Source organism: Desmodus rotundus, chromosome 8 (genome assembly GCF_022682495.2).
Source record: "Desmodus rotundus isolate HL8 chromosome 8, HLdesRot8A.1, whole genome shotgun sequence".
Classification (NCBI taxonomy): domain Eukaryota; kingdom Metazoa; phylum Chordata; class Mammalia; order Chiroptera; family Phyllostomidae; genus Desmodus; species Desmodus rotundus.
In genome coordinates, this window is record NC_071394.1 from 59803884 (window position 1) to 59829646 (window position 25763).

Below are 25763 nucleotides of genomic sequence, written 5' to 3' on the forward strand. Positions count from 1 at the left end.
GCAAGAAATTTGCCAGACAAGGGGAAAAATACCAAATTAGCCAGTGACCCAGATGTTTTCAGTAGAAGGCTGGTTCCCTTTCCTAATCCTCTCAATTGGAAACCTTGGTGTCTGCATTAATTTTTCCTCCCACTAGAGGGCAATCAAGTTCTCTAAAGAGCTAGATTAATTTAAACCCACTTCAAATACTAGTTTTTCATGATTTTTTTCTTTTTAATTAGTTTACTTGGTTGCTCATTTAATAAGTTAATGCTATGCTTTGCCCTAGTGGATAAAACAGGTTATGAACCTGGTTAATTATGTATTCTCTTACAATTTTACTTTCTAGTTTCATTACATTGTTATTGTAATATTTATTTTAATTGGGGTGGAGGTTGTGGATAAACAGTAGAATATCGTCTGTAGTAATAACAAAATTACTTAGGAATAGAATATATTATTAGTGTTTAAATAAATGGATAAATTAAACAATGTTTTAAATTAAACATTGTTTAATTTATCCCTTTATTTAAAATATGCTCCATGTTGGGGACACGCCTGAATGTCATTGGCCACCTTTAGGAGTTTGTACATTAGCAGGCAAAACAGATGCAATGTAATACTGAGAAGAGGTACCAAAAACAAATTTAATTTCTAAGATTGAAATTTATAAGATCATCAAAAGTGGATTTTTTTTCATGTTTGCATTGGTATGGAATTTTTTCTCTTATATTTCATGTAGGTATAATCTATCTGTAAAGTATTTAATGGTTTTATATGACTGTGTTCTTCAAACTTTAATGTGCATTTGAATCACCTGTGATTTTCATTAAAATGTGAATTCTGATAAGAGGTCTGGTTGAGGCCAGCTATTCTACATTCCTAACAAGCTCCCAGAAGATGCTGATTCTAACCACCAACACATCAGTTTTAAAAATATAAAACCTGTGACATACATGTCCGTTTCATAATCAGCTCTAGTGTGATGCCTTAACATTGCCTCAAATCCATGGCAAACTTTACAAAATATTTCACTTCCAAACTCATACACTTAGGAATTTTATTCCTCTGGAGTGACATGTTTTGTGCCATCATCCTCTCTTAGCTGGATTTTAAAAATATATATATCCCTATTGTAGGGTATTTGATTCAGCAAACGGCCTTCAAGAGAAATGTCAAAAGTGAGAACTTGGCACTGTGCGTTCGTATGAATGTGGCTTGTGGCACAGATAGGAAGAATTAATAAGTCAATATCCAATACCTCTAGTTTACTGTTATTTACAAAACAATGAGTTCAACTCAGAAGTTTTCATTGTGAGATAATAAGCAAAAGCCTACAACCGCATTTGCCATACAGCTAATTCACTGTAACTGCTGCACCTACTGAAGCAGTTAATTCAGGGTGAGTCACATTAACTCTGCCTTCCAGTGTGTCCCATACTTACTACTGACCAGACTTTTCTAACAGAACTTCTTCCTGGCCACCACAGGAGGAAATTAGCAATTGAGTAGGGCTGTAGATCTGAAAACAGATTATCTGGGTGTTTTCTGCTTACTTAAACTAGTAAAAGATTTCCCCTTTTTTGATTCTTTCTAAGAAAGTCAACCCAGGTGGGGAAAATGGGTCTTCAGGGACTATCAGCAAAGGCATCACATGTCAGTCCTCCTGTGCAGGGGGCGGCAGGCCATGCAAAGATGACCATGTTTCTGGAAGTGCTGTCCTGAAGAAACGATACCACACTTGAAATATCTCACATTAGAAATGCAGTGTGGCCCAAATAGGGTACTAATGACATCCCAAATAAAACTGGCCACAGATTTGGGAGGATACACTGTTATTCAACATGAAGTTGGATTAAGCCTCATTTTCCATTCCTCTGTTATTGTTAACTTTTCACTTCAGAGTCTCTCAAAAACTAAGAAACTTTCAATTTTGCCACTCCTGGTACATTAAAAAAAGAAAGAAGACATGCTAAGAGAGCATTACAAAAGTAATGTATGTTTTAGATGTTTAATCCTAGCAGTCTGGTGGCTGTATGTATACCTCATGTGGAGATGACAAAAATCCATCTTGAGGACCTTCAAGGCAAAAAATTTCTTGACTGGTCCTTTAACCAACAATTTTACTGTGACATTGCTTTCTTTTAAGAATCATTTTTCTGGCACAAAGATTTCAAAAAGTTATAAAAGTGACTTTTATTTATTGATTTAACTCTTGAATAACTTGCTATAGTATAAAATACTAAGCACTTTATACATATTAGCTATGTTAACTATCCAATAATTATAAAAAGTAGATGCTATTATAGGTAAGGAAACAGAGGCACAGAGAATTGAAGTGACTTGCCCAAGCTCACACAGTTCATCAGGTCCAGAATTGGGACTCAGGCCCTGTGGCTCCAGAATCAGCACCTTTAACCAGTACCAGATACTCTCGTATCTGCCCCTTGTACTGGTGTTCCCACTGTGGAAGTCAAACATGCGAAGTTGGCACTAAGTTGAACAAGCCTGAAACGGCCTTACCCTTTCTGAGCACAGACTCACCTTGTAGAGGAAATACTGTCAAACTGATAATTAGGTTTAATAGCTAACCTGAGACTTATGGAGTAATTGCCATGATTTGGGCTTCTGGGGAAAGAGAGCTGGAGGTGCTGGGGTGTGAGGTATGGCGCAACTAGAGCACGTTGCTAAGTGGAGAGGCAACACGGAGTCCGCTGTGGATGCTCTATGATGACCAGTTTCGGGGGGGAAATCTCAACCTACGCAGTATCATCATGATGAATGCATTTCAGAATGCATCCTTAACTCCTTCCCCAGACTCTAGACATTCGATTCGAATACTCTGCCTTATGAAATAAATCTAGGACTAAAAGAAATATACAGCCCAGGCATCCACATTTAATATAAGGGTATTACTTCAAAACTCTCTTCATCTTATTGCCTCCAAAGCAGGCAAGCAGGGAAGATCCGTGGGAAGGCTGTGACACACTTGTGCAACATTTTTAATTATCTTTTAATAAAGGAATCACAGCCTGTCATTTGTCAAGGGGACATCTGCAGTAGAGAAACCTGTGTTTATATAACGTATCTTTATTAGCCATGATTAAAGATAACATTTTGTGTACATTCATTCTCACAAAACACTTTTATGTGAATGTAAAGGTTAATTAATGCATCTCAGCAATCATTTTGCTAGTCATCTGGTAATATAGCTTCTCCAGGAACTGTACTTAAAAGAAGAAGCCACACATTACACTATAAAACCATTAAAAAAATTAAGATTATTCACATTGGTAATTTTGTTGGCCTCCAGGTTAAAATATTTAATACTTTGAAAAATTACAGAATTCCAAAAATTTGTTTTGTGATCAGAATAGGTAATTACAGTTCTCATAAGGAGTTAAGAAGAATGTTGCCGGGGAGTGTTTTTTAACCAAAATCATTGCAAAAACAGTACCTATAAGAGTGCTTATTTGGCAGTATTCTTCGGGAGCAGTTGTGCTTTGGATGCCAACGTTTGTTCATCATCCGCCGCTATGAGGACTTAGTATGGCAATGGATCATCAGTAATATCTATCTGTCAACCTTCCCGTTGTATGTCTTTATATCAGGATTAAAAGAAATGGATGAAATCTATCTAAAACTAGTGCCAGAAATACTTGTACAAGACAGCATTTTAAAGTTCAAATTTTAGCCTCCTACTCCCTCTTTTGGAAGATTTTTTTCCCTATAAACTGCAGCCATAAAGGGTTTTTTTTACTCAACAAAACTGCTCATAGTAAACTTAATAGTAATCTTTCAGTTTGGACTTCCTAGCGGATAGAAACCAAACTCCTATGGGAAAGCTCGACTTGGAATATATTGGCTGCTGCAAAGCTGGGACCAGAGACTCTCATGAAGATGTCACTGTTACGGCTTCCAGGTGCAACAGGGGGGGCACCAGCCATCTCAGGCTGTGGAACTGAGGCTGAGGTGACCGTCGCCTCCCTCAGGACCTTTCTGCAGAACATAATTGTCTTTACTACTGCTTAGTATTTTTTTAATAATAGGAGAGGATATATTTATTGATTTTAGAGAGAAAGGAAGGAGGAGAGAGAGAGAGAAGCATCAATCAGTTGCCTCCCGTGCATCTCCCCCTGACCAAGGATCAAACTCGCAACATTTTGATGCACAGAATGATGCTCCAACCAACTCAGCCACCCAGCCAGGGCCTGCCTAGTATTTTTTATTCCCAACACTGATATCTATTGCTCGTATTTAAGTCATAGTTTTATCTGAGAATTGCCAGTTAGCATCCTTCTCATTATCGTTGTTCAAAAACACAAAATATTAACAGCCTTTTGATGCACAGAATGTGAGTCCTGTCACTTTAAAAATCATCTTTTTATTCTACATCAGAGCTACTTTTTCCTTTTATAATCAGAAAAAGCAGGCAAACATAGAGGATTGGAAAATGTTCAAAAGAAAAAATTAGGTAGCATGATCTACCTACAATGGACCTTGTAGTTCTTAGATCATCGCCTGTCCCGTCCTTTTAAATCTTCATTATAATACCTACAAAATGAGCATAGCATATATGTTCCTCTGTCTTGAAGTGAAACAAATGTGAAAGTGATTCCTATCTGTCAAGCACCATCTAAATGCAAGGGATGGCATTTTTGTCGGTTAGATGGAATGACTGGACATTTTACTCACGAAAACACCAATGCACATGCATTCAGAGCGAGTAATAGAGAGCAAGGCGCACAGTCAGAAACTGACTTGTTGCTTTTTTAAAAATACTTCTAAATGATAAAAATTAAAATAAAATTTGAGTGACTTGCTCAGACAAGAGTGTCTGATATTTTGAAGGACTTGCGTTTAGGTCCAAGAATCTAAGATTCTTCTTTAAAATGTTTTATTTTTCTTAAATGAACATTGGCTAAGAAGAAGCACTTAGCTGATCCAAATTTTATTATAGTCAGCCTTCACCAACTGTCCTCCTACCCAACCATTTCTAAGTGAAGGTGGCCCAAGAAGACAACAGCTGAGCTCAGAGAATTGCTGGGCAAAGCAGGGTGCCTCAACAAACAGACGCAGAGAATGCGAGAGAGTTGTCTTCCAGACATAACCCTCAGTACAGAGTTTTCTTCAGGTCCCATGGTTGCTCCTCGCCCACATCACGTTGACATTCTCTGCCCTCCGAGGCGGACCCCTGAGCACTTCTGCAAGCCCACCTCAGACAAAGCAACCCAGGACCAGATGGTCAAGTGTGCTGAAAGTCTGGTTTAAAGTTGCCTCCAGGAGTTTAAAACAAAGGAAAATGTTAAGAAAAAGTACGCATCACAGAGCTCAAAAGAATGCAAAGTCCTATGAAAATTAAAAGCAGTACTATTAACATCCACAAAAAATGGTCAAGTCACGAACCATTACTCTTCTGTGTAAGAGAGAGCTACCCTGCTTCACTGTTCACTACCTGATTCTGCTTCAGCAAATTATCATTTCTAGACCACAATTGTCTCAGTTATGAAAGGGGCAAAGTAATACCTTAAAAAATTGCACAGTTGGTAAGAGGATTAAGTAAACAATTGAATATTAAACACTTGATTAAAAAATATTAATCCCCTGTCCAGACCTCCTAGATGAATGACAAAAATACTAAATAAAAATATTAATTTAGAGTAAAAATCTAAAATGTTTGAGATATCATTGACATATAACCTTATATTAGTTTCAGGTATATAACATGATTGAATATTTGCATATATTTTAATAAATTCTTATACTTTGTGAATTTCCACATGTAATAACAAATCTACTGGAAATTATTTAGAATTAAGGAAATGATCACTGCTCAATAATTCCTTGTGGTACAAGAAGAAAAGATATATTTATGATGCAGCTTCCAATATAGTATATCTCCAAGACAAATCCATTTTGGGTAATGCCAGAATTAAAAGTACTTTTCTCTTGCATTTATTTTTCATCTTATGTTCCTCTGTCATATTTCATATCTCATCCCACTTCAAGTATATACATAAATAAAATTGACAATTTTAATAAAAAGTTTCATTAAAATTGATCCTGCTTACCTACCCAGTAAGGCTCATCAACACAAAATGTCACATTCAGTAGAAATTAAAACTGCTTCCAGAAGCATCAAAATGTAGACATCTACAGTAAGGTCTCATGAAGAGCAAGAAAGGAGAAGTATCACGTACAATACATGCACACATACATAACCTCTCATTAAAATCTTATTAAATCAATTTAACTCAAATGCCACGCCACTTGGCTATTACACAATCTCTTGGTCCTGCCTCTCCGTCTCCTCCCTGCCTGGCTCTCTTCTGCCTCCTACTTCCATTTTCAACACCCTTCCTTCAGCTAGAACTTTTCTTTCACAGGTAAAGGTAACTCTAGATATTTTCTTATCTACATCTATTCGCCTTCCTCCCCTCCACCTATTAATAGATGAACATAGGGAAGACACTAGAACCAAACACTACAAACAGAATTTCCCTCAGAAGACTATAGTGGGGGAAAGGGTAGGGATTCTTAGAGTTTAGAATTAATCCCTCAGTCTTTAATGAAAGTAATGTTTTTTCAATCAAGAGTGTTTCTGGTACCAATAAAAAAATCTCTAAGCTGTTAGCAGAATCTAATTAGAATAAGAAAGATATCCTAAGAAGAAAAACTGGCATTCATTCATCTGGCATCTGACTTTACAGAGGCTTCAGGGAAGACATTTGACTACACACATAAAAGAGCATTGTAACTATTTTGTTTTGCCTCCACAATTTCAGTTCATATACATGTATGGTACACAAACTAGGAATTATATTTATGACATAAATGCAGACATGTTAATAGAAATGTGCTTACATTTACAGAAATCTGGAATTCATTTATAAAAAACTATTTACTCTTACATGTTTAAACTTCAGTTACCTTCAAAGTACTCTCCATTTGATGTAATACACCTATGGACATATTTTTCCCACTGCTCAAAACAGTTTTTGAACTCATCAATTTTGAAGCTTTTTAGTGCTTCTGCCATTTTTGTTTCACCTCTTCCACATTGGCAAAATGTTTCCTTTGAGGAGCTCTTTCATCTGGGCAAACAAAAAAAAGTCACTTGTCAAGATCGGGTGAGTGGGGGTGGGGGCAGACAGGGGTCGTGCCGTTTTCTGGTAAAAAACTGCTGAACATTCAGCACAGCGTGCTCCTAAATCACCCATCATGAAATGGGCAAACCTGTTGTCTTCAAAAAAAATTCACTGAAGCTGAACGTAGCTTCTCACAACAATGCCAGTTGATACACTGATAGAGATGGGTTTCTAGACACTTACCCAGCGAAGAAAGCCTGCACTACAATGGGCCCACCCTCCAGAAGATAATTTCAGTTTGGGGGCATTCCCCTTCCTATAGTAGAGTCTTTTTTCTAGTTAGATACTGTTGATAATAGTAACAATCTACATATGAAAATACTCTATATTTTTTCACATTTTAGGCCATAAAATACAGATAATATATATACCCACTTTCTCAGAAACAATGAAATAATGACAAAGGAGGAGCTTTAGCTTAAGGCATTAATACAATTTAAATCCTTACAAGGTCACAATATATTGCACCAGGTAGGAGAGTTTAGCTTTAAAAAATATGTAGACATTTTCTCACTTTTAAAAAATCTAACAAGGTTCTGAAATGTCTCCCCAACAGACATAAGGAACGGAAAAAACTCTCTTCTACCAACCAAAAACTTGGTTTAAAAAATTCTAATAGCAGAACAAATAAAATTAAATTCAGTCTTTAAAATACACATTTTTTCTTAGTTCAGGACTAACATTGAAGAAATACTGAATTAAACAGCTTAGAAAGAACTGGATTCCTTTTGTTGAAATTTTTCCTTAAATGAAATTGTAAGGAAACACAGTTGTGGTCTATATTGGTTATGCATTGTAGCAAGCTGCATCACAACCTACTAAGGAGAACAGATGCAGGAAAGTGTGAAGTGGAAGAGAACATGGGACTTCTGGACTGCATGGCTGGAAAGTATAAACTCATTACCTAACCTAGCTGAAAAGGAAGATGTCATTCTAGACAAATAACAAATAGCCAAAACTTATTAATAATCTATACCTATATACTGATGAACTTAAAGCAACTCATTTTGAAAAATAGTACCAATCCAAGTCAACCAGGTTTCATAAAAGTTGAAAAACAAAACACAATAACCGGAATAAACTAAAAATCCTTTATGATATATTTCCTCAAAGTATAAACAAACTCCACTGGTCTCTCAGGTATTTTTATTTGTACAATATCTTATGGGTTCTGTGCATTGTGGAGCCTACCTATAAGAGAATTTACAGTTACTTTTTTAAATCTTTCTGAGTTTGTTGTGCTATCTAATTATTTCAAGTAAATCAAAACCCAATTTTCAATTTCTTTTTCTTCTCTGTAGCCATTTCCTTCACTACAAGAAGAAGCAAAATGATATTTTGACATGGAAAAAATAACAACAACAAAACTACATTTATCATAGCATGAGCTTGCAGAATTCTTGTGCCACTGAAAATTATCATTTCTTTTATATCCAAAAGAGCTTTTATATCCAATATTCAGAAGAAACAAAAAGCATGTGAAAGAAGGAAAATGTAGAAAATTTACCCTGGACTAGTACGTCCTTTTTCACATTTGAGTCAGTTTGTGACCGTGATGACCGGAAACCGACTGAGGGACACAGAGGCTTCGGACATGACTCACTTGCTTTGTATTCTTTTCATTCCTTGCAGAAAATTATACTAATTAAAAGATTCTAGTACACAACCTGATGAATCCTATTTCAGAAAATGAGTCTTTACATAGCAAAACTTGAGGAAGCCACATTTGATTTCCAAAACAAAAAAAGTCATTTTCATGGCATGTCTAGATGAACCTGAAGGGTCACTTTCATGTTATTTAACTACCTGAAAATGGATGCTGACGAGAATGACATGTGAGAGCTGTAACATTAAGATGTTTGACACTCACCTCAAAGTCCCATTACCGTCACCTACTCCCAGAGATACTCAAATAATATCACTGCAATCACTTTCTAATATCAAGTAGTTCTAAACTTATCAATATTTATGGGTTTTTTTCAATATATTTGTTCACTCTCTTCTCCTTGACCCCAAGTGACTGTAGGACATGTTACTTTGTCCTACATGTCCTGAGGACATGGTTTTCATTCAGGGGAAACATATTACCTGACTGTTGTTCAGTTTCTGTCCACTACACGAGTTATGTAAGCATTCGTTGCAGTTTTTGAAAGGATGACTAAAATAGATCTCTAATGAATGGATTTGAAAATCCAGTTTTTAGGACACTATTGAGTAATCATTATATATGGGGCATTTTACAAAGTTTCATTGAGTAAGGTTAGAATTCTTAAGTTTTTGGAAAGAAGTAAAACCTTCAGGAAGCTTTTGTGGCCTTTGTCTGAAGTAGTTACAGTCCAGGAATTATTTACATACCCTTTATTTCCCAAGGAAGCATTTAGGGAGACTGCTCCAAGTCTCTGATGACAGACTTACACAGATAAGGCTTCTGTTCCATGGAATGGAACCTTAGTAAGCATTATATGGTACAAACACCAAATTAAAGTACTTCTTTTATTCACAGTTGATACTACTAACTATAATAAGTCAAATTTTGAAAGATACATTCAAAACTATGGCAACAACATAGACCACTTGGAATGCATAGGAACTTTATATCATCATCCCTGGCTGGTGAGGCTCAGTGGATTGAGTGCCAGCCTGTGAATGGAAATGTCGCTGGTTCACTTCCCATCAGGGCACATGCCTGGGTTGCAGGCCAGGTCCCCAGTTGGGGGTGTGTGAGAGGCAACCTATCAATACATTGATGTTTCTCTTCCTCTCTTCCCCTCTCTCTAAAAATAAATAAATAAAATATTTAAAAAGAAAACTTTGTATCACCACGGAAATAGAGGTCTATGTGAAAATTGTTCAAGAAATATACTCTGAATGTTTAGCAAGTTTTCAGATTGGCAGAGGAATTAAATTAGGAATGACTGATAGGGCTTGCTACACAAATTATTGCAGAATTTCTGCTTAAATTGATTGTGTATCTTCTCAATGCTGCATGTGAATTAGCATATTTTATTGCCTGAAGACAGGCAACCCCATTCTGTGATATACAATATTCCTTTGAATTCACTGTCTGTATCCTCAGTGTCTAAACCACTGTGGTCAGTTCAAGGGAAAAGTGAACAGGCTCATTAACTGAGATAGTCACCTGAATTTTACATTAAAATTTTTCGATTTGCACTTATAATAAATGTCTCACATTTTCCATTCCCAAAAGCTCCTGTTTTCACTGCGAATGTAATAGGTAATTCAGCATACATGTAGCCTTATACCACCTTATTCAACAAAGACATGCATCACAGTCAGACTTAATTCTAAAATCCATGAAAAGTAGAAGCTGGAGCTTATTTTCTGGAGAAAGTTCTCATACTACAACAAAGTGAACAAGCAAACCAACATCCTTATCACTGATGACCAAAACAGCTCTGACCCTAGAAATTGCCCCCACAGATGCAATGATTAAGCTGCAAAGTAGGAGTGTTGCTGAACTAAGAATAGATGCAAAGTGTTATTCTACTCTTCAGCCAAAAAATTAAAAAGTAATGGCAAGAGATTTAAATCACCTGTGGGCCATGTTCAGCCATCATGGAGACATGGTTCAGAGAATGTCGTGGCCTCTCAAATCGCAGTTACATCCCACTCAGGAGACCATAAGGAAGGAAGGGGAGAGTCATTCTTATGTGAGAATTCCACTCATGCAGGTAGACAGACTTTTTTTTTTTCAGTCTAGCTTTGTCTTGTTTAAGACGCAACCAATTTAGCTATCATCTTAGACTCATTGCCACTACCTAACAGCACTGGGGACTTAAAAAAAATTTCTCATCAGTATCCAGAGCCAGGCTTGGTGACCAAATCTGGAAATCTAGACTGAATAAAGTGCTTCTGTGCCTCTTGTAGACCACCATGTATTGTGGTCTCCATGGAGGATGATAACAATTTCTTCCAACAAAATGGGCAAGACCATGCACAACATAGTGGCATTCTCATTAGACTGAGCAGGAGCTGGACTGGCGTCACAAGTAAGGCAAGGCCCCAGGTTGGTACAATTTACTGTCCTTATTCCAGTTTTCATCATGAGGACTGATTTCATGTCATCCAGTTTCTTTTCCTGGTCACAACTGCTTTGCCAAGAATCAATCTAATTGAAATTTAAGAGCCTCATATGTTTTTGTAAAACACACTGATGGGTTGTACAGTTTAGACCTTCGTAAAGGTCACTTTGTTTAATGCGATATCTATGCTACAGAAAATGTATGCTCCTTCAGCTGGTCAAATATTTTTGTTTGTTTGTTTTCTTTCTTTTTTTATCATTGTTCAAGTACAGTTGTCTCCATTTTCCCTTGGCTGATCAAATATTAATCTTCCAAAACCTCCCTGAGTCATTATAGCTTAGAAAACCATAATTCTTATGGGGAGAAGGAAGGAAAATGAGTGCAAACTGGATACATGTTTATACTGAATCAGTTAGTATGACATCATCATAGCAGAAATATCTAGAGCATTACCTCATATCAGTGATGTGCTGGGATGTCAAAATAGATTTTTAAAAATCTGAGATTTATTTTTCATTTAAATATTGAATCCTCAATTATATATTATCAACCAAAGTTGTTTTAATGCCAAAATTCAAGCCAGTCTTGCATGCAAGTGTCTAAAAAAATCATGTTAGTCTATTTCATCTTTCAAGAAGAAAATCACAGCAAAGGGGGTCCCAAAAGTATTATTAAATAAGATGACAGATTGTACTTTTAGAAAATAATCTGACCCCAGATTTTAGGACCCCAAAGCAATTAAACTACCAAACCCATCACACACACACACAGTATGGTCAAAATCAAGTTAAAGTGCGCATCAGGAACCTAATTTATAACATATAAAAAGAAGGCACCACAAAAGAGCTAAGAAGTTGCTAATTCCCATCTCTGCTAAGACTCAGATAATGGGAGGCAACAAGAATGGAGGGTACAATTAGGATGGTGGTAAAGTGCGGGCTCAGTGTTTCATAGCCGTAGGTGGACGTCTCAGGTCTCAGAACCAATTAGCAAAGAACCCTGATTCTCCCACTGTCTGCTGGTCTTTCAGCGAAGACTGCCAACAAGGTCCACAGCTCTCTCCCCAGTGCACCTGGTCCTAAAGACAGCCCCACCTGGAAATGACAGATTTTTCCCCTAAGAAAAGAGGTGCCTTTAGTTAATGTTTATAAAAACTGGTAAACTGCAAATAAAGACATTTTTAATTAAATCCCTCAGAAACCAATAAAAATGTGATTGCTGTAAAACCCAGTGCTATATCCTGCATTCTACATATTCTCTGATTTTATCTTGCACTTTCAATACAAAGGCTTTCAAAAGAGAAATTTAGGTTGAATCCAAATTGAGTATTTTTTTAAAGATTTTATTTATTTACTTTACAGGCTAACACTCAATCCACTGAGCCACACCAGCCAGGGCCCAAATTGAGTATTGAAGCCAAGAACCCCACCTCTGACTCCCGCTAGACTAATGCAAAAATTCGAGAAAAGAAAGGAGAAAGAGAACACACTAACCGACCCTGGGCACTCTTCAGGGGAGCCACCGAAGCACAGGGCCACAGTTGTGTCCAGTCATCTGAGTGACTGTCTTTATGGCCATATGTGGACAAGTGGTCTATTCAGAGAACAGGACAGAGTGTCTCCCGGAGTAGCACGTTAATAATATTTCCAGAGAATTTCTTTCACATGTTAACTTTCACATGTTAACAGGAAATCTAGCACATATTGCCACTCTACACTCAGTATTAGCCAAAACTGAGGAGTCAAAATTTTGCCCAGTATGAATAAACAAAAAGTATTTTACGACACTGCTAATTCCAAATCAAACAAAATGGAAGTATGAGAGCTCATTTTGGTGGCCATTCTCACGCAAACCAAATGAAGTAAAAAATTAAAAATTTTTACTTATTTCACCTTTTGAAAATAATGGGGTATATTGTAATGAATATGATACATTATTTTCTCATTAAAACACAGCATGTATAAATCAATAAGTATTTGAAAGTCAAGGCAAAGGGCTTATATTTTATGACATATATTTAGAAGAATAGGGGAAATAAATATAAATGTGTATGTATCTCATATTTTACCAAGTAAGCAAAATATCTCTTATGTTACTCTATCTCAATATCTAATCTGATAATTAAATCTCTAGAACAATTATTTTGTTCTTCTCCACCACTCTTTGTTCCTCAAAGAAAAAGAATCACCCCCTGGATTTATACACACAAAGGAAAAAAATAGATAAATTTCAGGTAATTACATCCAAAATATATCATCCTTAAATTCCCCAAATAACTGATGCAAAACTGTTTTTCCTAAAATACCAAGATAATTGCCACTTTCTGTATTTTATTGACTGTGATATGAATGTATAAAGATATACTTACTCAAATAACAAGAATATATATACTCAGAGGTCCTGTTTGGAAACTCTTTCTGAGTTTTCTAACCATCTAGACAAAGCAAAATCCACAAGTCCAAAACAAGTTTCTTTCTTTCTCTAAACCTCTTTACTTACAGTCATGTGGTCAATAACTCACCTGTGCAAATTAAACAACCACCACCAAAGAAAAATGGGAAGAAAAAAATGTCTTGGGCTCTTTATTTTAAAACTCAGTAACCCTAATATACTAATAAATAAAAAGTAATCTTATTACTGTGTTACAAACAATGCGGAGACAGTGAAGGTCTTTGTAGCAAATCTGAGCAAATTATTGGATAAAGTGAATAGTTATGTTCAAACTACACTCCACTTCTATTGCACATTGGGCAAGTTCACTTTTCTGAGTATTTCATCTGTAAAGCTGGACTAACTATAGTACCTCTATGAAAACATTACTGAGGTGACTACATGAAAAAAATGCATGCCAATAGCTTAGCACCATGCCTACTATGTTGTTTGTGCTCAACGAATAGCTGTTACCATTACTCAGAGTTCATTGTAGCCATTCAGAAGAGTGGAAGAACTGTAACTGTTCATACATCTTTAGGTTGAATGGATTTGCTACACAATCATTATACATCATGTGGGCTTAATTTTAAGTAAATTCACTGGAGAAATGCTCTTACGTGCAAAAGTTAATGGTTAATAGCAAATATAATCAACTATGAAAAAGAGTATGTGGAATTACCTACCACCTCCTACATCCTTGCAACATGCATACAACTCTGCTTGGTGTTGGGATGTTGTGAAGAGATTAATATATGCTGATTTCCAGAAACCAATAAAAAATGATTGTCAGTTCAAAGTATGAAATACCAATAGTGAGATATTATTAGCATGTTTCTAATAGCCTTTGAATTTGCTTGGGATTTTTTTATTGTTAGTACAAAAGTTTATCCAGATCATATATATTTCAGTATCTCAACTTATGCCCTATTTTCTATGAGAACAACTCCCCTACTCAGTTTCAGTGACACTCTCTGGAGAGCTTATCTTGACCACCATCCACAAAGATTTCTCCCTTCCCTCTGCCCTGGGCCCCACAGTCAGATATTATTTCCTAACAGTACTTCTTTCATACAGTCTCTTGCATTTCCCTTTCTTTTCCCTTTGCACTACCATCTTCCAAATCCATACCACAGTACCCACTAAACTTTAGTCGCTTGTTTCTTAAGTGTGTCTTCTAGTGACAAATCTTTCCTATATAAAATGGTCAAATAAATGTAAGAAGAGACTTTTGTCGGGTACCCCCTACTTTGGAAATGTTCAATGGCTCCTTATTGCTAAGATGAATGTAATGGCCAAATTTTGACAGTGAAAGGGGGCGTTAATGATGGTCTTAAACCAGAACTGTGCCAGCAAACCAGGTCTTACAGCTACCCAGCCCACCACCACCTCTGTGCTTCTCAAACTTTCTCACAAAAATATTGCTAAGGGTTGGAAATTATTGCTCAAAACTAAACTCCCAAGCTTAATTTTATTTTAACTTTACATTTAAAATTCATGATATTCTAACATTCTTAGATAAAATATATCCATGCTTGTTTTCATGTAAATATAATGTTTTAAGTCACAATCCTATTCCATGAGCAACATTTCCAAACATCTTACCCAAAATCTTGGAGCAGAACTGACTCCCAGGAGGACATACTATCCTTGCTGCGTGGTCTAGGACAATTCCGTTGTCGACAGTCTAGGACAAGGCTGTCTCCTGGATCACAGTGGACACCATTCCCCGAGACTGGATGGTGAATGGTACTTCCTGGAGTTATCAATCCTTCTGTGAACTCAGAGTCCACAAGAGTGTTCCATACAGGTTCTTTAGAACCCCAATTCAATGTCAACAGTACGTATGCCTCCTCCTCTGCTTTCCTCAATGCTACTCTGATCCAGTTCCATTTGCTCTGGTTGCCATGTGAAATACAAGACATTCAGTTAAATTTGAATTTCAGAAAAGCAAAGAATGACTTTTAGTATGTCCAGTTCAATATTTGCATTAAACTTAACTAGGTGTCTTATACACTTATTTTCTAAACCTAGCAACTCTGACTCTAAAGCCATTCCTGACCACCTGTTGGCAACTTTGAGATTGATTTACTACATTTTATCCAGAAGTCCAGCTTTGTCATTGGACACATATGACTTTGCCCTCTGTGGGCCTGTTTCATTTGCAAAACTGGTGGTGAGGTGAGTGGACAGTTGACTAAGTGTTCTCTCAGGCCCATCCCAGTCTAACGTTCTGTAGATCTAAAGCATCTGGGTGTTAAATCTGTTTCTTGTTGGCCAACAAATGATGTGCCTGTCTCTAGCACCCAAACTAATCTTCTGAGAGTTTCCATCTTCCCAAAGTACACACTCTCCCTTGAGTTACAATAATGATAAGAAGACTCTGCCAAAAGGCAAAAGTTACCTATAAGGTTCAATGTTATATTATCACCATCTGTTTACAATTGCTCACAAATTAAGGCACAATATGATTTTTCTCCCATTTTTATGAATTTATTAATATCTCTAACTAAAGAATCACAAAGGTGAGAGAGTTTCACCTTCTTATCCCCATCTGCTCATCACTTGTCCTGGTGACAACCAACAGTGCTACAATGCCTTCCAAGGTCACCTGAGAAGGACACCCTTGAAGGAGAAAGGGGAAAATGAAACGGGGAGGTGGAGATAAGGAGGAAAGGGGTGGTCATCTGAGCTCCTGCAGCTGCTTGGCCAGGTGAACACCCAAACTGGGTTTTGCAAAGAGCAGAAGAGATGCTTATCAGGTTTCAGACCAAGTTTTCAGTGTGTGTTGAAAGACGGAGACATAAGAAAATGAACTTGGGGATGAAGAGAAAGCAGCAACATAGGTTCCTAGAGGATGTATCTGCTTACTATCCTAATGAGTTCTCTGCTTATCTCCAAATGAAGATGCAACCGTTCAGACTGAACCAGCAAAGAACACCTCCTGAATCTCACTTATATAAAACAGACACGCACATAAACTAGAATGGACCTGTCTCTCTGCTAATTTTCTGTTTCTGCTTCCTCCAGTTCTTTCCTGTCTCTCCCTCCTGTCCTGCTGGATCTCAATCCTTCCACCTTCCTTACTCTAACTCCCTTTCTCCTACTTCATACTTAATCTGCTATAATAAGTGATATATGTTCCCTGTGTGAGGAATTTTTGGAGTTCTGTTTTAATCTTTCATCCATTTATATTTTGTGAAAGAGAGCAAAGTGGGGTCGCTGGCCCACTTCTTGTCTGGAGAAGACTATTACTATTCAAATTAAATGAAGCATTATGAGAAAATAGAAAATGAAAGATTTTTTTTTCTTATTGTTGTTCAAGTACAGTTGTCTCCATTTTCACTCCCCCACACCCCCTGCTCCACCCATCCCCACCCCCCACCCTCAAACCTACCCCTTTGGCTTTGTCCATGTGTCCTTTATACATGTTCCTTGATGACACTTCCCCATTTTCCCCCCATTATTCCTCCCCACTCTCTCTCATATGATCTTACCCACAAGTGGAACCTAATCAACAAAACAAACAAGCAAGCAAAATGTAACCAGAGTCACTGAAATAAAGAAAATGAAAGATTCTAACTGTAAGTCCTTTGTTTCAGCCTACAAGGAAAAAATGAAGGAGCTGTCCATGCTCTCACTGATTTGCTCCTGCTTTTACCCAGAACCTCGCAACATCAACATCTACACCTATGATGGTGAGTTTGACAACGGAAATGCCCCTGGCAGCTAGATCACTTGGAAAAGCTTAGATGCACTCATTTCTGTCTCACAACTCCTGATAGAATTAAATAGGTATTTGGTGGTTCTCACTATTGACTTGCTGTGTGTAGCTATTAGGCCTTATTGATTGCCTATTGCTCAAAACAGTTTGAGTTTGGTGCTAATAACAGCACATTAACATCTCTTAAAAACATGGCTGAATTGTTATTGCAGTCATGTCTAGCATATCAATATCCACGATATGTCCAAGGCTTTTCTTTGCAAATAATATAATGTGCTCAGTTCTAATTAAAGCAGATCATAATTTTAAAGAAAAATGTTTACACTTAGAAAACTCAGGAGAGAAAAATCAACTTCCATCCCAGTTTTTGCTTTAGTATAATCTTTATAAAGTTCCCATACTTGGTGTATGCATATCAACAACCTAATAATTTCCACTTATAAAACTGATTTATGACTGAGGCCCCATATAAAGAGGATTTAAAAAGAAACTCTCCAGAATTGTCTAGCTATGCACTATTTTGCAGCGTAATCCATTCAAACTGATTTATCCTGATACATTCTGCTCCCTCCTGGCTCTGCCACTAGCCACATGACCTCTGGCAAGTCACATAGGCTCTCTGAGCCTTATTTAAGTGTAGTACCGTCCTCTCAGGGGTGACGTGGAGCTAAGTGAATTAATGCAAGTCAAACACTTAGCAGCGAGCTTGGCCCCTTGTAAGTACCAAAAACGGTAGCTATTGTTATCAACAATACCATCCTCACTTAATTCAGTCAATATAGTTAAAATGTTTGATACAGTTTCACATGTAGTAGATGTAGCTGGAGTATATTTTGCTGGCTGTTTGGCTCACAATTATTTTTCTTTTCCACGTGGGTAAAGAAATGCAGTTCAGGTGATGGGATCTGTGGCAGTTAACCCCTCTGTGCCTTTAAAGCCTATTCTGGGGCTCAATGGCATTTTTGTTGCCAAAATGATTCTATCATGACACAAGCATTGTAAAGCTAGTTCACTGTTTCCTAAGGAAATGTCCTTTGTGTGACAAATTCTCATTAGAATGTAGGCCCAATGCCGACTTTGTACAAGTTCATTCAGTCAACAAATAAATGAGATGGATCCTTAGTCTGCTAGGTGCAGCTATGACTAGTAATCCAGCGGTTTCTTCTGCGATTCTAGTATCTCGCTGTGCGCTGCCACTGAGGCTCCGCGGTGGGCACAGCACAGGCAGCTCCTTCCAGGAACTCAGGACCTAGAAGAGCACCACACTATAGAAGTCAGTAAGGAGAGGGAGTGTGGTCACATGCTGAGACAGAGGGTGTATGAGGTATACTGGTTGGACAGAGAAGACAATGACAATTGCTTAGGGATTGACGGGGGAAAGAAGTCAGAAGTTATATATAAGCTCAGTTTTAGAAGTTGAACAGACGGTTCAGCGTTGCTTATGCTCTGCTTCCTAAAAGAACTGGTAGAGAATTTTAAATTTCTGAAGCCTTTAACCTTGCCTTGTATTTCTATTTAGATAATAACTTGAAGGGTTTATTGCAGACAAATATTATCTGATAATAGTAATAATTATATAACAATAATTATAACAAAGATGGAACATTACATTATTATTATTATCATCATTATTTACATTTACATGCACTCAGTGTAAATGGCCTGAGCTTTACATTTGGTTTACTTTTCTTAGAACATCTTGTTAATTTAATTTTTTAAAACAGCTTTATTGGGCTATAATTGACATACAAAACACTGCACACTTCAATGTATATAATTTGATGAATTTGGACAAATATCTTTTACCTTTTAATCTTCACAACAATCTCATAAGAAATGTGCTCTTTTTTTCTCCAACTTTTAGATGAGGCAGTGAAAGCTTAAAGAAGTTAACTAACTTCCTGTGTCACACAGCTGGTGAGGGGTGCTTACTATTTGCATGCAAATACCTGCAGTTCCAATTCCTGGATCTCTAACCTAAGCCTAGAATCCCATCACCTTATCAAACAAGCCATTTTTATTTGCCTGTGTTCTCTTCACGTCCTTTCTCATAGGGTCCTATAATTTTTGTTGAATTTTATTAAAGATATAAGAATAAACTTGGACACCTTCAAGAAAATTAAAAACATTTTTACATTTGTGAAAAACACCCACATCGCATCTAACACTGACCAAACTGGTTTTGTCAACCTTGTCTGTTGGCCTTTGAGGATCTAAGGTCACTTCCTGCGCATCTGGGTTTCACTTGACTACAAGTTCAAAGTGCACTAACCAAGCAAAAGAACTTTAATGGAAGCATAGTATTTGCGTCAAGAGAAGCAATATTTTCACTGTGCTCTGCTCCAGTCAGAACTTACCTAGACACCTGGCCAGCTTGGTTGCCACAACTCTAAAGGGACATTAATAATTAGAGAGCACTTCAGGATTAGGGAGCAGTGCCAGGGTAAAGATCTGGAAATGGTCATTCTAGGGCATTAAGGATGTTTTAACCTGCGGGGATAGAACTTGGAGTGGAAAATCATAGCTATTTTTGAATACCTGTAAGATGCGGATACAGAGCAGAAAATATCCTAACTCTAGGTAGGTTTGGAGAGTAGAACAAGCCTGGACCAGGGGGCAGTCCAGGGCTCCAAATAAGCTACACTCATCTAAAAATGAGAGTTGTCCAATGAGCTTCTAAGAAATCATTATCTTTTCCTAAGTTTAAATTGTGTAATCATAAATGCCCTAACAGATGCTAGCTATCACTCTGTTTTATATTATAAATTATATTACTTTATATTATAAATCATATTAGGCAGCATTAAAACTGGAGGGTTTGCTATTCTGCTTATCTTGTGCACCTAAGCTGCTAGTGAAAAACATGGCTAACCATTCTTCAGTTGTTAAATGCACACAGTGCGTAACTTAGCTACGCAGATGTCACCTTTTCCTCCTCCAACACAGTGACCCTTTCCAAGCTCCTGTCTACAGCTGAGATCCCAAAGAAAGTTGTCCTAAGAAGCAACGAAGGAGAATCAACCATATTACAATGGGATCTTGTCTTATTGTCCCTGCTAGACTCTAAACGCCTTGAAGACAGGGACCCCATCACAGTGTCTTCCTCAGAGTGGACACTACACATGCTTGATGACGACTGTGCTCAACAAACACACTGAAGGGCACACAGGGAACTGGCAGGGTGCTTTGCACAGGAGAAGTGCCAGGGCCCAGCATTTCCATCATCTCAGGGAGCTACATTCACTCTAACAGCTCCTGCGATTTCCAACCACAGGATTATATATGGGCACTGGAGAACTTTGTTATTTGTCTCATCAGTTAGTCTGAAAATGCCTCCAGCCATGGTAATTTACACACACACAAATATCTAAATCTGTGCTACTTGGTTTTCACGTGAAGCTCATATTTATTCAAAGGAAAATAAAGTTTAGATTAAAATCAATTCAGGCTATTTTTTCCTAAGTATGCCTGCCATTACTCAACTCCCTATGGACATTGTTGAATTCCCCAATACTGTAAATATTTATGTTGTCAAAATATATCCATAATTATAGTGAAGAAAGAGGTCTTATATCTTCAAAACAAGGTAGAGCAAATGATCCTCTGTGGCATTTTATTCCTATTTGACAGGATAGCAATGCTATTTTCAATTGCCAGAATTCAAATTATTGAACTAAGACCATGCATCATGCTCTGTATGCCTAACATTCTCAAATATTTGTTTCTCAGACATGGAAGTGAAGCAAATCAACAAACGTGCCTCTGGCCAAGCTTTTGAGCTGATCTTAAAGCCACCATCTCCCATCTCAGAAGCCCCACGAACTTTAGCTTCTCCAAAGAAGAAAGACCTGTCCCTGGAGGAGATCCAGAAAAAATTAGAGGCTGCTGAGGAAAGAAGAAAGGTAACTTTTCCATATTTTTTTAAAATTTATTTTTAATTATAGTTGACATAGGTTATAATAGCTTCATGTGTATAACATAGTGAGTAGAGATTTATATGCCTACTCTCTCTCTCACACACACACACACAACAGACGCACATACACCAAGCAGAAGTTCCAGAGGACAATGACACCTGAATATGTGTAGGTCTTCCGTAGACCTAGAGTCAGCCTACTTTAAGTAAAGACTGCTGCTTTTAGACTTGACAAGCCAGAGGTCTCAGATACTGAAAGAACTTTAATACCCTAGTAATAAGGGTATTAAATTAAAGAACTTTAATACCCTAGGAATAAATCTCCCATTTGGATCCCTTATTATAAAAGTGGCTTTCCCTCAGGATAAACACCAGGAGCTTGCCCTGCCCTCCCCCAAGGCTTGGCTACTTGCCCTTGAGGTTGCTCTTCCCAAGATCAGGACCCTCTTTGGGATCTATGACTATCTTCCTGTACTCACTTCTAAGCTTTGGTGGCATTTTTTTCTATTTTTCCCATTGGTCCCTGCTTGTATTAGAGACCTTTTCTTTTGCCAAATTTCAATTTTCCACAATCAGATGACTAAGAAAAGTCAAGGGTATTAAGAATGGAAGGCACTCAGAAATCCCAAGGACTTTATACACAGTAACAGAAGTTATGTCCAAATACATTGTTACCAACTATGTGATTATGGGAATCCATCCCATTAAAATACCTGTATTCAACCCAAATGGAATTATTTCAGGTAATTCACCTAATACCTTTAGGTAATAACCTAATTAATTTGGGTTGTTCAGTTAGTCCATCAAGACTTCGCTGCCGACAGATATAAATAACGAGCTGTAACAGTAGAGAGCACACACACTCAAGGCTAAGTCCTCACCCAGGCACTGGTACGTTAGAGGTCACGGGTATGGGTCACAGATTGATATATGCAGACGTTGTGACTTGATTAGAACACAAACTCAGTGACTGAGCTAAAATGGAAATGTAGAGATGAAAACTCAACATCGTTATGGTTCTAGGTTAGGTATTTAATTTGAAATAAACTGTTAAAGGAAAAAGAAGAACAACGCAAAGATGATCAAATTAACTGGGAGTTTTCATAAAACTCCCTGAATTAACTACTTATGATCCTGGTAAAATTCCTGTCCCCGAGCAACAACTTACCCACAATTATACCTTTATATAATTAAGTTGAACTAGAAATTGACCACATGGCTAAAAGATATCTCCCTTTTTTATTATCTCTGAGAATTGGTGTTCACCTCCATGAGACCATATTATTTCATGAGGTCAGCTTGAAGCTCATATTTCAAAATCAAAGTTTCCATAATGCAACTGACTCACATGGGTGAAATGATATGAACACTTTAGTCATCCACCCATCCATCCTTTCATCCATCCATTTATTTATTCAACAAACATTTATTTGGCAAGAGGCAGAAGAGCTAAGCTAACATACATCCCAGTTGGCCCAGGACAACTCCAGCTGACTCCTGCTATTTTGATATCATTATTATTATTTCAACCCCATGAGTGTCCCAGTTTAGACAGTAAATTATATGGACATTCTAAGCCAAACACAGTGTTTAAGAGTGTTTTAAAGCATAGTGGTTAAGTACACATGGCTAAGAGAATGCCTATGATTCAAAGTCTGGTACCACCATTTAACAGCTGTGTGACTTTAAGCAAGTCACTAAACTCTGTGTCTTATTTTACCAACCTGTAAAATGAGACAAATAATTGGATCTATAGAACAGAGGTATTGTGATAATTAAAAGAGTTACTTATAGCACATAAAGACATACAAGCACTGTGAATGCACTGTTAGCTATTACTGGGTACAAACCCATCCAGTTCCTGGCCTCACGGATATGATGGTCTAGCAAACTCGTAATTTTATAAAGAAAAGAAGCTTCTCATTAACACAGATACCGGAATGCTAACATACAATGTATTTCATAAACATTTTTAAATATTAATAATATTATTTGTCAAATTACAAAGAAAGAAAAGTTAATAGGTAACAAATATTAAGTGGCTTGAAAAAATAACATTATGAAAAAAATGACGAAAAGTTAAGGATTTAAATGACATCGATAAAATCTCATGCTAAAATAGATTAAATTAAAAAGAATGCTACTCAAAACAGTCCAGTGATTTATAATGGCATACTGACACTACTGGCATAATGAACTCTAAAGTCACTGAACCTCAGAAAGAAAGATGCGGTGCTTATTTTTAATAAAATGGCATAAAAGTGAATCATTAGTTGCCAAACTTGATAGACTTATATTTTCTATTTGTTGGCATCTCACATTATAGATGGCAATTAAAGTCAAACCCAGGAATCCATTGCTATGCCATTTTAGTATGCAAAATGGCATAGCAATGGATTCTGAACTAAAGTGCTGGATTATTCGTGACTCAACAATCAGGAGGCATTCTGCCCCTCAGAGAACATGACCATGGGCCACAGACTCCTCACGTGTGTCACTCCCTCCCCTGTAGTTCTGTTCCTAAGAGTCACCCACAGTAAATGCATTACAGACTTTAGCAGATGGGCTCACTCTAAAGACCTTTAGATTTTAATCACTTTACATTTCTTATTATGCTTCTGATCCTTCAGCACAAAGTGAAGATCACATCTTTTTGTTTCATACAATTATATTCAGCTGTCATATTTTAATAAGACATTATTCATACCTTTATGTGTGTTAATGTTTTCTTTCATTGTTAACAGTAATTTGGTAATTAGAGGTATCATCTAACCTACTACAATGACACCTAGTGTCTGATAAGTGGTTCTAGATAGCAAGAAATATATCCAAATGATGAAGGGACAAAAAATAGTGGGATAGGAAAATGTGTTTACTTTAGAAGTAAATGGAAAACTAGCCCTAACTAAATGGAGCCTTAAACGTCCTATGTGTACCTAGCATTAACGTGAGTTTTATAAACCACTTAACTCAAATTTATCTTTCATTTCATTTGCACAGCAATTAAACTCTTATACTCAGTAACATAAGAAATGGTAATGAACCTCTTTGGAAAATGTTCAAGTGCTCCTAGATGTACAATAACTCTTTTCCCGGGCTCATTATTTTGCCCTTTGTGTGCCTCTCACGTACTTACTCCAGTGATTTTGAGATCAGTGTGAGAAAGTTTATGTCTAGAGAAGCTGTATGGCAATAACACACTTCTGTTATTACAAGGGCAGGATGGAAAAGCTTCCTTAGTCTACCAGAATGCCATGGTGCATGTCTCAGTTCTATAAATACTCTGCCTTGGCATTTGCATTATATCAGTTGATCATTCTCATGCCCTAATTTTCTATTTTAGTATTTCAGTGAACTTCTACATTAGGTACATGCTATTCAGAAATGTCCCTCCATGGCCAGATCCTTTTCCCTTGAACAAATTTATTTTTAATAGCTTTCAGCAAATCCCAGCTCTCTAGCCTCCCTGTCAGTCAGTGCAATCAAGATTGCCCTCTGCTAATCCACACAAGCAAGGGATGAAGTAAAAGGACTTATTTGACCATGAAGTGAGGACTTGACTTCTACAAAAATGAAGGCAAATGCTTCCACTCCTATAGATCACATTTTTATCCTGCATCTTCATACTCATCCTGTCATGTTTTCCTGTACTTTTCTGGAATAAATGCTTATCTGCTCATTGGTAAAATATCGGGATCAGAACCAGTTTTCTTCCTTGAGGTATGACTGGAAGATTCAGCAAGATTAATGAGAGAACATATTTCTCCAAGAAGGAAGTTAGAGAAGTTACAGGCAGTGGTATCTAGATGCTAGGCTATGAAAGAGAAAATAACTATATTTTCCACAGCAGTGCAGATACAGAGACATAGGAACCAAGGAAAGGCCCTCAAGACTATTAGCTCCCTGAAAAACTTGTTTAAGAGTTGAGCACCTATGAGGAAGGACCAAAATAGGGAGCCATAAATATTTTCTCAGTGAGGAATTCGTTTTGTAATCATCTTCTCAACCTGTAATTTTTTTCATGGACTTCAGCTTTAAATACTAGGAACATAGATCATTGCTAGGTCCTACCAATGCATTGGTTGAGACAATGGTGGCTGTAATGGTCCTTTCCAGTGTGTCAGAAGGTACCTCAGAAGCCCTGAGTATGGTCAGCCTGTGTCATGCTGCAGAGATCTCACGTGAGAACACTGTACTGCCTGCCTTCTGTTTCTGTTTCACCCCACTAATTATGCTAACAGAATGCACTTGACACCTAGGCTGGTAATCTCATTTAGCCCCAGTGGCTGCAGAAGTACTAACACCATTAATCGGGGCATTTCAACCCAGCCAAAGGCCACTCTAGTAAATGCAACAGACCTCACTCCATCACTGGCAGTTGTGCCTGAGGGTGTTTGCTCACACAGAACAAGCATGTCCCACCAAGGCAAGACATTTTAAAGGGTGTATGTTGCTACTTTAGCCTTTTAATTCCAAGGGCTTCCTTTCTCAGGCCTTCTCCCCTGCTGTCTCCCGAATGTCAT

The 25763-nt window shown here is 37.4% G+C and overlaps 1 protein-coding gene across 1 annotated transcript in view; it reads left to right on the plus strand.

The window, feature by feature from the left end:
- The window catches only part of STMN2 (stathmin 2), a 35869-nt gene that overhangs the window by 4317 nt on the left and 5789 nt on the right, over positions 1-25763 (plus strand). Inside the window, exons 2-3 of the mRNA XM_024578343.4 lie at positions 17203-17298; positions 21054-21226. Coding sequence (XP_024434111.2) covers positions 17203-17298; positions 21054-21226 — 269 coding nt within the window. The remainder of the gene's footprint in view (positions 1-17202; positions 17299-21053; positions 21227-25763) is intronic.